Below are 15056 nucleotides of genomic sequence, written 5' to 3' on the forward strand. Positions count from 1 at the left end.
CAGTCCTGGGGTTAGGAGCTTGCTGGACATGCTCAAGAGTCTTCCTATCCTATTCCAGCCTCCTGCAGTACCCTTTTTCCCCTCCCCACACACTCAGGCATCAATTACCTCTACTTGCACTTGTTTCTTATTTTAAGGATTTATTTTAAATATTACATGTGAAAGTTTCCCATGATATGGTGAGAAAGGAAGAGGGGGGGAGGGAAGGAGAGGGGGAAGGAGAAAGAGTGAGAGAGAGAGAGAGATACCAGAGCACCATTTCAACACATGTAGAGTTGGTAACTGAAGAGGTAACCTCAGACATACAAGTTCCAATACTCCCAGTTGAGCAATCTCCCTACCTCTTCACAAATTTCTCAATCATTACTTCAAGGTCATACGTAGCCCCCGATTACCTTGAAAAGATGGGAGATAGAAGTTGCAGGTAAAGTGCTAAAATCTCAGGTATGAGGTTCTGAGTTTAATTCCTAGTTTTGCATGTGCCAGACTGAGGTTGTGATATTCTCTCATACATGCATGTGGACACACACACTCTCTCCTGTCTTATTAATTAATAAATAAGTCTGAAGGAAAGATAAGACCTAAAATAAAACAACTATTATAAGAAGAAAATATTAAAGTTTAAATTTTGATAAATTATAAGTCTACCAACCAGTTAAGCACTGGTATTATTTCAGAACACTTCCTGATTTTTTTTTACCAAGCATTTATTAATGTGTATCTATATAAACTTTATATCAACTTTTAACTTTACTTGATAGTTTCATACTGTTTCTGCATGTTACATTATGTAATTTTAAAAAGTGTTCCCTACCTCACTGGGAGTCGGCGGTAACACAACAGGTTAAGCGCACATGGACTGATGTAAGGATTGCAATTCAAGCCCCTGGCTCCCCTCCTGCAGGGGGGTTGCTTCACAGGTGGTGAAGCAGGTCTGCAGGTGTCTGTCTTTCAAATCTCCCTCTCTCTGTCTTCTCTCTCTCGAGTTCTGTCTTATCCAACAACAACAGCAGCAACAAAAAGGGAAAAATGGCTTCCAGGTACAATGGATTCATAATGAAGGCACCAAGCCCCAGCAATAACTCTGGAGGCAAAAAATAATAATAATATAACTTTCATTGCCTCTATGCTTCAAAATTTACTAAACTACTTTCTATTTTATAGTTCTTAAAAGAGGTAGATAATCTTAGTCATAAATCACAGTCTTAATCACTGATGTATATTTTTAATGTTATGTCACTAGACTTAATATACCAAACAGGGGTCTACCTGCACTTTCTACAGTTTTATTAGTTTTTTTATTATTGTTATTATTAATTGTCATTTCTGGAGCTTATGACTCAGGGATAATTTTTCTTCAAATAGAAATTGAGACAGAGGTGGGTGCAAGGGAAGAAAAAAACCACAGCACTGAAACTTCCTTTATACAATGGGGCCTGCACTCAGAGTTGGGGCATTCACATAGAAAATCATGAGTATATGCAGCTATCAAGAACAATGAACCCACCTTCTCTGACCCATCTTGGACGGAGCTAGAAGGTATTATGTTAAGTGAGCTCAGTCAGAAAGATAAAGATGAGTATGGGATGATCCCACTCATCAACAGAAGTTGAGGAAGAAGATCTGAAAGGGAAACTAAAAGCAGGACCTGACCAAATTGTAAGCAGGGCACCAAAGTAACAACCCTGAGGTAAGGGGTAGACATGCAGCTTCCTGGGCCAGTGGGGGGGTGGGAGTGGGTGGGAGGGATGGGTCACAGTCTTTTGGTGGTGGGAATGGTGTTTATGTACACTCCTAGTAAAATGTAGTCATATACATCACTAGTTAATTAATACGAGAGGGGGAAAATTAATTGTATGTCTTGAAGTTTATCAAAACACAAACTGAATCTTTTCTCAATATATGCAGTGTAATTGATATGCAGACTCTCTTAAAAGCCTAGACCAAGTAGATCAGAAGCAACCAATAGCACAGCTATATACAAGATACTGGGTACTGTACAGCAAACCCTAACAAAAGGACTTTTCAAAGTTAACCCAATTACCAAATAATGTGATGATAACATTAACTATCCATTGTCTTTTGGAACCCAAAGACAGCAGGAACCTCACATCTCCACTGTAGAGTCTCTACTTCCCCCAGTCCTGGAACCATTGGATAGGGCCCACTTTCCCGTATGCCTCTCCCAATCCATATCAAATAATATTGCATCTGCCGATCACAACCTAACCAACACAATGATTGCCACCTCAACATGCTTCACTTCAGACTGTGTCCAGAGACTTCAGGTGTGGAATGACAACCCTTCAGCTTCATTACTCGGGTGAGACCTTTCCTTTCATAGTATACTCTAATTCCATCTCAGGTGGTTCACTTTCTAACAAAGTCCCAAAACCTAGATATACACCAGTTTCTGTGAGAGAGAGAGCATATGTTCACACGTATCCGTAAACTACTGCAAAATATATACCTGAAAGCAGAAGTACACTAGAGTTTGCAGTGAGTATCCCCCTAACACTTCCTCTCCACTATTCTAAGCTTTGGGTCTATGATTGCTCAACAACTTGTTTGGCTTCGTATGTTAACTTTCTTTTCAGTCACCAGGTTCCAGATGCCACCAGGATGCCGGCCAGGCTTCCCTGGATTGAAGACCCCACCAATGTGTCCTGGAGCTCCGCTTCCCCAGAGACCCACCCTACTAGGGAAAGAGAGAGGCAGACTGGGAGTATGGACCGACCAGTCAATGCCCATGTTCAGCGGGGAAGCAATTACAGAAGCCAGACTTTCTACCTTCTGCAACCCACAATGACCCTGGGTCCATGCTCCCAAAGGGCTAGAGAATGGGAAAGCTATCAGGGGAGGGGGTGGGATATGGAGAATGGGTGGTGGGAATTGTGTGGAATTGTACCTCTCCTACCCTATGGTTTTGTTAATTAATACTTTCTTAAATAAATAAAGAAAAAAAAAAAGAAAAATCATGAGTATAACATGATAAAATACTCATTCTTTGACTACTACCAAGCTGGATGTGGTTTCATTTATTTTGGCCTGTTGAATTTATTTAGGAAAAGGCTTGCTCATGTTTTACATACAAATTAATATCAAAATGTCTTAGTGCATTATTATTGATTTTTCAGTTTCTATGTACTAAGGTCATAAAATATATCTAATGTAATTGTAAAAAGTACATATTAGAAAATAGAATTTGTACTGGACAAGAGAAAAATTGTTGTGAAACACTAGATTAGATGTTGAACATAAGAAGGCAAGAACTAAAATCAAACCTTTATCTAATAGTAGAGACTAATACGTATCCTGTAAGCAGAATAGATCCATTTATAAATATCAAAGGTCAAGCAATAATGGTGCTTGAAGGGCTGGGTGGTAGCATACCGGGTTAAGCACGAGGATGCCATCTCTAGCCACTGGCTCCTGGCCTGGGTGGGTTGGGGGGGGTGCTTCACAAGTGGTGAATCAGGTCTGCAAGTGTCGGTCCTTCCCTCTCCCTTCCTGTCTCCCCTTCTCTCAATTTCTCTCTGTCCTAACCAAAAATAATAATAAAAATGGCCACAGGAGCAGTGGATTTGTAGTGCAGGCATTAAGCCCCGGCAATAACCCTAGAGGAAAAAACAAAAACAAAAAAACAGTTGTTTGGAATTGGACTATTTTTTTTCCAAGTTGAGTGAAGTTATGTGAAAAGTTAAGTTTTTCCTCTATGATGAAGGAACAGGGCAACAAAGGTAGCTGGAGTTTACCTGCTATAGAGATTCTTTCAATCTCTTCCCACACATAGTCATAATGATCATTGACACTATTCTATCATATGAGTCTCCTGAAGCTGAATCCAGTTCTACTAATTTCAGTTTTATAAGTGATGAAGCAGTATTGCAGGTGTCGATCCCTCTCTATGTCCCATTTTCCTATTGAATTCTCTGTCTCTGCCCAAAATAAATGAAATAAAAACTAAAAGGGGAAAATAAATATTAAAAAAATAAAAAATGGATTCAGTGGCACTGAGATTTTCCTTTTACAAGGCCAAAGAGCCCAGTTGTGGAGTCTGAATCTGGCTGTCCTGCTCCACAGCCCAGAGGGCATCCCAATCTCTTCCATGACCCCTGTGTGCAATAGAGTGCAGGGCTGCTACTTAATGAGCTGTGGTGAAAGAGCCAGACACTGGATCGACAGGAATATTGATCAGAGCATTGGATCGACAAGAATAAATTAAGGAGGCAGCAAAAGATCATAAACATTGCATAAGTGCTATGTAAATGTTAAATATTTCTCATCAGACATTTGTTTTGGCTAGGACACGCTTAATCAGAACACATCATTAGAGTATAATTCTAATTGGGCAAAAAACCCAATGGCCCTATAAGAAACAAATCCACTTTCCTCTTTCCATTTCTACATTTGACTGTTCCTGAGTATTCCGACTTTAACTGATAAAAACATAACAAGAGATAACGTCTCTAATGGAAAATACACAAGAAAAGAAACGGAAAAAAAAGGCTGGAAACATTACTGATTATAGAGACTACATGAAACCTGTGAAGCCTGCCACCTGGTGGATCCACTGGTGACAGCTAGGTATGCCTGAACTTGGCATGACATGGTCACTGTGCCCAGAACTGCAATAAATTCTTTATAGAATGAAAACCTCTTATCAAAAAGTCTGTAGTGCTTGCTTTAAAATAACAACAACAACAACAAAATGGGGTCAGCAGTCTGTCAAATGTTCAATTAGTTTACTTTAAGCTACTTGTGTGATTAGTGCACAGTGGGAGAGAAATTATTTCAAGCTGGCTGAACTAAACAAGATAAAGTCAGGTCTTTTCTGCATGTTCAATCTCTTCTCTTAGTTTGGCACTAAGTCTGCTTATCAGTTAACCTTGGCACTCACTGAGATAGAATGTATCTAATCTCTTTCTTTCTTTTTTTCTTTCTGAGATAGAATGTATCTAATCCCTTCCTCCCTCCCTCCCTTTCTTCCTTCCTTCCTTCCTTTCTTCCTTCCTTCCTTCCTTCCTTCCTTCCTTCCTTCCTTCCTTCCTTCCTTTCTTTCTTTCTTTCTTTCTTTTTTTTTCCTCCAGGATTATTGCTGGGGCTAGGTGCCTGTACAAATTCATTGCTCCTGGAGGCTATTTTTCCCTTTTATTGCTTTTGTTGTTTATCATTGTTGTTGTTATTGTTGTTGTTGTTGGATAGGACATAGAGAAATTGAGAAAGGAAGAGAAGACCCCCCTGCAGGTGGGGAGCCAGGATCCTTAAGCCAGTCCTTGTGTTTTGCACCATGTGTGTTTAACCCACTGTACTACCACCCAGCCCCTCTAATCTTTTTCTTTTTTATTTACCTGGGAGGCTGGGGACTTATGCATTATGGATTTTATCACTCTCTAGTCATTTTTTTTCAATATTTCTACTTAAGAAAGAGGCAGATACACACTCTGTGAGAAAGACACAACAACACTGGGACTTTCCCCAGAATATGGTGCTTTCACATGGTGTAGGGTTTGGGTTCAGATCACTTGCATAACAAGGCGCACATCCTACCAGGTGAGTTATCTTCTGTCTCCTCTAACATGGTGGTCTCTGAAAAACTGCATTTATTTCTTGCACTCAGTAGGTAACAAGTGAGGATAGTATTAATGATGCTTTTGATGGTCCCTGTTTTATGGTTCCCCATAGTTGCAAGGAAGGTAAGTTCTGAAGCAGAGATTGATAGAAGTATAGGGCTCCCTTAAGCATTTGGGATTTAAACTGATACTATCGTAAGAAAACAAAAACTAGTTGAAGAGAAGGTTTGCTGGATTGGAGAAGAACGCAGGCCTGTCAGGCCTCACGTAAGAGGGAGGTATGCTAGGCTATTGTGGTGGGTGGGGAGGCTGTCCAGCACTCTCACAAAGTCTTTTTAGAAAGATTGAATGGAGAGCATTTACCTCTTGTGGCAGGAGCAGTTTAAGGTAAAGTTAAAGGAGCATAATTTAAGGCATTTGCATAGCCAGTGGGGAGTAAAGCTGAAGACCCAGGAGACTCTGCACGTCCTTGGACTGAGGGTGCTGAGTGGCTCTGGACAAGTTCCCCCATATTTGGAAAGATAAGTGCTTCCATAGCATGTCTGCTTTGAAGTAGTGAATGTAAATGAGATCAGATGCAAAGCCTGGAAACATGAAAAAACTTACTATATTCACAAATCCAAAAGATAAATTAGAACTGTGCACTTACTTACTTATACACACAAATGACATATGTAATGGCTCATCCACTGTTTCTTAAGGATCACCAAAAGATACCGTGAAGTTGTGAAGTTGTTTCCAAGTATCAAGCATTCTATCAACAGACTCCAAGAATACCAAGATGTACTCATTACCCTCCATGGTCTACCAGTGACAGCACATAGGAGACCAATGTTGATACTAGTCACTTTCGACTTTCTCCAAGAATTGCTGGTTAAATTTGGGGAAAAAGCTGCATGATTACACAGTTCACTAGGAAGATAATTAAATCCCCTTTGTTTCATTACACGAGTTACTCCTCTTGAGTGCTTCCTCTATGAACCAGAGGCAGAAGTCTCTGCTTGGATGTGTGACAGAGTACACCATGGCTTCCAGCTGTGCAGTAATACTGCACTATAGCATGTTCATAGAATTTCAGATAACATACTCAGAAAAGGGCAAAATGTTACAAGTGGAATCATTTGATTCTGCTAGAAGACCTTGCCAGACAGTTTTTGAGACATAACATATTCTGATTTCACAGAAGCAGAGATATTTTGAAATCCAGAATTATATTAAAATACTTTATGAAAATGACTGGCTGTACCTCAGCAAAATTTTATTTTATTTATTATTATTATTTTTTTTGGACACCTGCAGACCTGCTTCACCGCCTGTGAAGCGACTCCCCTGAAGGTGAGGAACAAGGGGCTTGAACCGGGATCCTTACGCTGATCCTTGTACTTTGAACCATGTGTGCTTAACCAGCTGCACTACTGCTCGACTCCCCTCAGCAAAATTTTAAGAACTGCTTATTTTTCTAGAGATACATATGTCAGTATGCGCTCTATTGATTTTATAAGATATATGAAATGAAGTAAACATATTTTGTGGGAGCAACGATGCTATATATAACAAAATACATCTATAAAAATGTAGAAGACAGGGGGCAGGGCAGTGGTGCACCAGTTAGACACTCATAATATGAAATGCAAGGACCCAAGAAAGGATCCACCGGTGGGGGGGGGGGGTTGTTTCACCAGCAGTGGAGCAGGTCTGCAGGTATCTCTCTCCCTCTCTGTCTTTCCCTTCTCTCTCAATTTCTCTCTTTCCTATAAATTTTTTTTTAAGTGGCCACAGGAGCAGTGGACTTGCAGTGTAGGCATAGAGCTCCAGCGATAATCCTGGAGGCAAAAAAAAAAAAAAAAAAAAAGTAGAAGACCAAACATACACTCCCACTTCAAATTCCTTTAGTCTTTTGTTGATTACTGATGCCAAGATTTGAAAACTGGTTGAGTAAAAGGGATAAAAACTAAAAGGCAGTCACCTGTAAGACTAATTACCTAAAATTATGGGTACAAGTGGGTTCTTAGGGAAGTTCAAGGATCAATGCAGAGATACACAATTCCATCCTCTGCTGACCTCTGTGGTCCCCAAACAACCGGAACTGCTTCTATACTGGGTATAAGAACCAGAGAGGAAGGCAAAGCTACAAACAGCTCCCCTGGATGTGGGCTTAGATAGGGTAGAACTGGGAATCAGCGATGAGGCATTGATAGATACCATGAGTAGATACTGCAAGAAAAAGTCAAACTCAGGAATCTTTTCATCTTGTCTTAATTTTTTTTTTTCTTGTGAAAACTGAGGTCATTTTGGGTGACTTTCACACTCAAAGAATCTCAGGGTCAGAATCTAAATCTGCCTCCCATTTCCTGGACATTTACATGGAAAGTGTTGTTCCACATCAATTGGACAAAGAATATTATCAGACACAGAAGGTGGATGAAACTAATAAGTTAGGTACTAGCCCAGAGTTGATGTCATTTGCTTCTTTTTCGCCTACTTGCCTGCCTGATATCCTACCTGCCTTTCTTTTTAATTGTCACCAGAGTTAACATGGGGGCTCAGAGCCCACATGACTAATACACAGGGAGAGAGAAAGAGAAACACCTGATGCACTTGCTTCACCGCTTGTGAAACTTCACTCCTGTAGTTGGGGAACCAGACTTGAACCAGCTGATATCATTTGATTCTACTCAGTAGTCATAGAGTACAAGTGCAGACTCATTCTAGCCATCAAAACTTTCACTTCCAAACTGAATTACATGTTCAATTCATGACATGAGTTAAGACAGCAAAAACTGTGTTGTGGTACATTCTACTCTCATGGTAATTTCCTGGCAGCAAGGAAAGAAGAAAGTTATTGATCAATTCCACATACATTTACTAGGTACCCACTTAAATACTTGATACCAGGTAAATGCTGGGATTATACTGAAAACTTAAATAATAACTCCTTAACATTCTTGCATAGTACTGTCAGATCTGTGATCTGTCCAGTATGACCACAAGCTATGTTCCGTAGCCCCCATGTCCACTTGGTCGATTCCAAATTATATTCCTCCATGAGGATAATTTCTGGAACCATCCGTTCCACCCCGGTTCCATGGCTGCCAGTTCTTAGCAACATTGCCCCGCCAGATATTCGTCGGGATGCGGCATCATCTAAGTTCATTTCCCACGTCTACGCTCGACTGGACCTGCCAATATACGCGGAAATCTTCACGCACCCTGTCCAACGCTTGACGTCTCGTCACCCAATCTGGTCCCCTATGCCTACACTGAACTTCTTTGTTCCAGTCTCTTGGAAACAGAGTTGGCAGTCAGCTGAGGTAAGGAACAAACACCTCATCACAGACCCCTGCGAGCATCAACCCGGCTTTGACCTAGCACGTTATGATTGGGCCCTCCTCAATCGCTATGGAACAGGCCATGGCCGGTGCGCCGCTATGTTCCATCGCTGGGGAGCCAGAGACGACCCGAACTGCCCCTGTGACTCCAGACAGACTATGACCCACATAGTCAACGACTGCCACCTCTCCAGATTCAAAGGAGGTCTCGAAACTTTACATCAGGCTCAACCTGACACTGTTGACTGGCTACGGAAGAAGGGCAAACGCTAGAAGAAGAAGAACCACAAGCTGATTTCTACTAATGCCTATAGCTCTGCGATCTTCTCTCAACAGTCAGTCAATCATATGCCTCCAATAAATAAATGGAATAAAGATGGCTAGATATAGGAAAAATGCCCTATGAGTATGGATAAAAGTCAGACCTGGTCCCCATAAGCCTGAGCCCAAGACCAAAATTTCCTTAATGCTGTGAATTAATTCATGGCAATGACTATTCTCCAAGTTGCTGGTAGATATGAGACCTTTGCATATACATATTATTATTACTCCCAGAACATAGGCTAAACCTTAAGTTCTTTTTAAAGGTTTTTTAAAATTTTTTTAACTTTATTTATTTGTTATTGGATAGAGACAGAGAGAAATTGAGAGAGAAGGGGGAGATAGAGAGGAAGAGAGACAGACACCAGCAGACCTGCTTCACCGCCTGTGAAGCGACTCACCTGTAGGTGGGGAGCCGGTGGCTTGAAACTGGACCCTGACTGGTCCTTGCGCTTTGCGCTATCTGCGCTTAACCAACTGTGCTACCGCCCAACTCCCACCATAAATCTTTTGAATACACTTATGTTGATTGGTAGAATGCCAAAGAAAGAAGGAGAAAAAATTTTGGGCTTGTATATGCCCATATTTCCCTGCAACTCTTTTTAAAGTTACTAATTTTCTTTCAGATTCTGCTGCAATGTTATCTCCATGTGATACTTCTCCCTGCTCATAGAATGTTCTTTCCAAAAATATGACAACCCTTTCTCTGCTGCAATAATGGATAACTGAGATACATGTCCATCGTTTTGAGGCCAATGATTATATCATAATTCATGTGTTGCTATTGTCTACTATGGTACCTATAAGCAAACAAGTGCTCTAGACATGGCATGACAGCACATTACCTAAACAATCTCCATGTGTCACATTTACATGGATTTATATTCCCTCTCCTTAAATAGACTGTAGGTTATTTGAAGCTAGGGCTCATCTCTCTGTTTGGAAATTCTTACAGTCCTTTCTAGTGCTCATGAAGTAACACATAAAATCTGAGAACTAGTGATCACATTCTTGACTACATATGAATTGTCTTTTCTTTTGCTGTACAAATTAGCATCCAAATTCAATTCAATTTTTGAGCTCAAAAACTCAAAAGACTGAAAGGATTAGTGTAGATCTATACATGTATATATGTTTTAAAATACATGTTTTTCATCATATCAGATCAGTGGACTCATGATTCTTTTTTGTCTTGACATTAAACCAGAGACAACTGGAAACTTTCTCAGTAGTGAGACTGAGTATATATGGCCGCCTGCCTCATCTGTATAGACATGGCACTTTAAAAAGGACCATACCTTTAGCAAGAGCTCTATAACCTCTGTGTGGACAAGTCCATGCACTGGTTCTCCATTGATGTGTGTGATCAGATCCCCAGCTTTCAGTCCTGCCTGGCATGCTGGGCTTCCCTCTTCTACATTCTAAAATCCAGAAGCAGAGAGTATGTTGGTAAACATAAATGAACAAACAAACAAAAAATAGCCACTTGAATATCTACTTTTTTTCCCTTGAGTTTTTTTTACTTGTTTTCTTGAGTTAATTAGCAAATGATTGTAAGTTCCCATGGATAAATAAAACAAAACAGAGTGGCTATTCTTATGCTGTCACCATCCTAAAATAGGGAAATTTTATGATTCCTTAAAAAAAAAAAAAAAAAAAAACCACACAACTCAGGGAGGACAGAGGGAGACAGCAAAAATGGTTATGTGAAAAGACTTTCATGCCTGAGGCACCAAAGACGCCAGATTCAATTGCCTGTACTACCATAAGCCAGAGTTAAGCAGTGCTCTGGTAAAAATAAAATATATATATATATATATATATATATATATATATATATATATATATATATATGAATGTATATATGAATGTATCAGGTGAGTACAGTAGGCAGGGCATTTGCCTTGCCATGTTTCTGGCCCAGGTTCAAACCCTGCTACCACACAGGAGTGTTACTGTATCAGGAAAAACTCCAGTTCTGACTGTGATAAAGGTCAGCTCTGCATTTTAAAAAGTCTCTGGCGATCTGTGATAGTAAATTTTAAAAAAGGTCAAGAAAAAGGAAGTTGAGAAAACAATGAATGTAAATAGCACTCTTTGATTATTTCTATTAGAAGTAGGAAATGAAAAAAGATACTGTAGGGCAGGGGAGATAGCATAATGGTTATGCAAACAGATACTCATGCCTTGGGCTTCAGGTCCTAGGTTCAATATCCACACCACCATAAGCCAGAGCTGAGCAGTGCTCTGGGAAAAAAAAAAAATCTGTGAAAAATTAGGTTTTCCTAAATTAAATTTCATTATTTAAAGGGAAAGGGACACTGAGAGGCAAATGAAAAAAATCTCTCAAATTCCAGCTGGTCAGAAAATATACATACTTTTACCTTTGCCTCAGTCAGTCAATTCATCCATTGTCCTGTTGGCTAGCGTGAAAGTAAACAAGGATGAGAGACTATAGGTCTTACCCAAACTATATGGTGCACAGTATAGATGTCACTGTCTCCTACATACACCCGGATGGCTCGGATGGTGAAACCATAGTTCTTTCCTGAACTGTGGATCACTATGGGCTGGTGTGGACTTGCGGAAGCAGCTGAAGAATCTCGGCTGGGAGAGGAATCTCGTGAAGAAGAAGGGTCCGAAGATAATGAGTGGGGAGACATTGGACTTCCCAGTGGAGAAACTGCAAACATATCTGAAACAAAGAAGTGAGTCATCCAAAGCTAATCCTGATCAAGCAAACACACGAGTAGGTAGTTGTCACCACTTTAGCCTCTTTTTTATTAGGAGCATAGCAACAAAATAGATCATTCACAAATACTGAAAAATAAAGAAGTAATGATATAAAACCATACTATTGGGTTGTCAAAAAAAAAAAGGTCAAGACATTTTTTGCATAGAAAGACAGAAAAATACAGCATAATTTTCCCAACAATTCAATATATCTCCAGTTTAACTAAATCTTCAACTAATACTCTGAAATGAAAAATTTTCTAAAACAAGTAAACCTAGTTAAAATCTGTGATAATTTCAGTATATTTTAAATAAATATATATGAAGAGAGATAGAAATTGAGAGGGATGGTAGAGAAAGAGAGAGTGAGAGAGAGAGAGAGAGACCTGCTGCACCGATTTACCACTCATGAAGCTTCCCACTTGTCGGCAGGAACCAGTGGCTTGAATCCTGATCCTTATACATTGTAATATGTGTGCTCTACTAGGTATACCACTGCCCAACCCTAATACACTTATTTTAATTAACAGATTATAGAGTCATTAATTTCAAGTACTGCCTCACACAGATAATTCTGGATAAACCATAGTAAAAGATTCTCAGATTCCACATCTTGCAATAAAAAACTTTAACATGATCCATTTTCCAACATGCAAGATTAGAAAAGTAATTGATTGCTAGTTGTCTTTAGAAATAGTATAGAACTAGCATTCGTTATATACTCTGGATCAAGAAAAAAACTGAAATGTCAACATCTCTACATAAGAATAACTCCTTATTATGAGTACAGCTGATTCTTCTTATATGTCACTTGCAATTCTTATTTATTTATTTATTTGCCTACAGGGTTCTTGCTGGGGCTCGGTGCCTTCACTAGGAATCCACTGCTCCTGGAGGCTTTTTTCCCCGTTTTGTTGCCCTTGTTGTTGTTGTGCTTGTTATTGTTGTCATAGCTGTTGTTGTTGTTGGATAGGACAGAGAGAAATGGAGAGAGGAGGGGAAGACAGAGAGGAGGAGAGAAAGATAGACACCTGGAGACCTGCTTCACTGCTTGCGAAGCGACCTCCTATCGGTCGGTAGGGAGCCGGGGGCTCCAACCGGGATCCTTACACTGGCCCTTGCGCTTTGCACCATGTGTGCTTAATCCACTGCGCTACTACTGCCCAACTCCCTGCCACTTGCAATTCTAATGTAAGGTTTATCAGAGGATATGGCAGCCACAATAGAGGATTGTAAGGGAAATTCAATTCATGTTGACAACATAAATTTTACTTCTCCCTTTTTTTGTAAATAGTCTTATTATTTTTACTTAATCACCGTTTCATCCATAAAATCTAAGCATATCTTAACTAAGCATGTGTAGCTGTGAGAGAGAGATAGGAGAGACAGATCATGAATAGCTTATGAAACATGTTGAGATTTATAAATAGACTCAGATCCAGGCCAGACTATACAGTATTAAGGAAGATATTAGCCATAGCAAGGACCATTATTGTCAGTTATTATCCATACAATCATTTGTTCTAGTTCTTATGTCTGTTCTGTTCAAACTGGAATTAAGTGCATTTATCATTATCCAGTCTCCTTTACTCTCTGAATTCATGTGGCCTCTTGATGCTCCTTTTGCTGGCTAGCTTCTGTCTAATCAAAAGGCCAAGTGAATTGACAAATACTAGTACAAGAAATATTAAAACATGCATTCAGGAGAAAGAAAGATTAAACAGACACAAATCCAAGCTGTTAAAAAGTCAAGACCCAATCCTCTACCTCTGGACAAACCCCTCTTCCCTCCAAATGAATCACTGCCATGCTTTACCAGTGCTTTATCATCAGCCATCAGATGGCAAACACTAGAAGAAGAAGATGCAAGTAGACTATCACATTACACTTACCTTCTTGAACTCAGCTCAAACAAAAGGGGTAGGTATTTGTTTTGAGGTGCTAAATGGAACTTCACCTTCCCAAACGGAATATTCTAGACTGAGCAACATGCCTAAATGAGCATTCATTTATCTCAAACTTCTTTCTGCATAATATGAAATTTCAAAAATGTAAAGAATTCCTTTTACATATGGTCTGTGTTCTTCCAAATGCTTGCCATCTGCAACACAATTTACTTGCTACTCCCTTGCTGTCAGCTCAGTGATAAGCCACAAGCACTAGGATGTATATTTAATCTCTGCTGGTAGAACTACTATAAACTTAGTAATTAGTGGAAGTAAAACCAGGTTGTGAAAAAAAAAATGCTGCTGTTCAACAAAATCATAATTAAGCCCAGTCTTCCAGTACAGGGAGGAAAAGGATTTCACTGCCAGTAGGAGGAAGCATAGCTCAACGGACAGGGTTGGGAATACAGAATTCCAGGGCTGTCTGTGACTCTCTGCATATCCAGAAATGAAAAACTTACATTTTCCATGTCTATTTCCTCATTAATTAGATGAGAGAGAGAGAAAAAAAAAACACCTATACTTAGCTTTCTACACAGATGCTGCAAATAGCTCTGTAAAGTATACAAATGATGCACAGTCTAAGAATGAAAAATTATTCAGAGAAGGGAAATTTATCATTTAACATAGAAAAATGAAAGAAAACAAATAAAAGAAGGAAGCCCATATGGGAAGGAAGCCCACCTCATCTTTTGATGCAGAAATAAGTGAGAAAAAGTGAGATTCACGTGCCTTCTGTGAGCCCAAACATCCCACAGAGACCACCCCTTATAGCTTCAAGCAATCTTGCATCTCAGTCAGCATTCCAAACACAGGGCTGGGGGTGAGGACCACATGCAGAAGTTACACAAATTCATGCGAGTAGATTTCTCTCTACCTCCTGGGATCATGAGGGACAGAGCACTGGCAGAAAGGGACTTTGTGACCTTCCCCGAGATTTTCTTTTTCTCTGTGCTTTCTAATCGCTGCCGAGCCACGTGAGAAGTGGATTCACTGGATGGCTTTGAGGAATTATCTGTACTGTCCACACACTCGCTCCGTCCGTTTATCTGATCCAAGTGCTCTGAGAAACTGCCAACTGTACAAAGAAGAAGGGGTAAACACATTCAGGAAAATCTGGGATCTGAGTGACTGGGATAGGGAAAGAGATAAAA

At 39.9% G+C, this 15056-nt stretch overlaps 1 protein-coding gene across 10 annotated transcripts in view; it reads right to left on the reverse strand.

Annotated features, from left to right (window-relative positions):
- MAST4 (microtubule associated serine/threonine kinase family member 4) overlaps nt 1-15056 on the reverse strand; it is a 724287-nt gene that overhangs the window by 10317 nt on the left and 698914 nt on the right. For 8 of the 10 annotated variants that reach the window (XM_016188336.2, XM_060191258.1, XM_060191257.1 and 5 more), the window contains 3 exons: nt 14780-14980; nt 11689-11918; nt 10522-10644 (listed from right to left, as the gene is read on the reverse strand). In XM_016188336.2, coding sequence (XP_016043822.1) covers nt 10522-10644; nt 11689-11918; nt 14780-14980 — 554 coding nt within the window. The remainder of the gene's footprint in view (nt 1-10521; nt 10645-11688; nt 11919-14779; nt 14981-15056) is intronic. The other 2 variants (XM_060191259.1, XM_016188340.2) reach the window with 1 other exon arrangement.

The sequence above is a fragment of the Erinaceus europaeus genome, chromosome 5 (genome assembly GCF_950295315.1).
Source record: "Erinaceus europaeus chromosome 5, mEriEur2.1, whole genome shotgun sequence".
Classification (NCBI taxonomy): Eukaryota; Metazoa; Chordata; class Mammalia; order Eulipotyphla; family Erinaceidae; genus Erinaceus; species Erinaceus europaeus.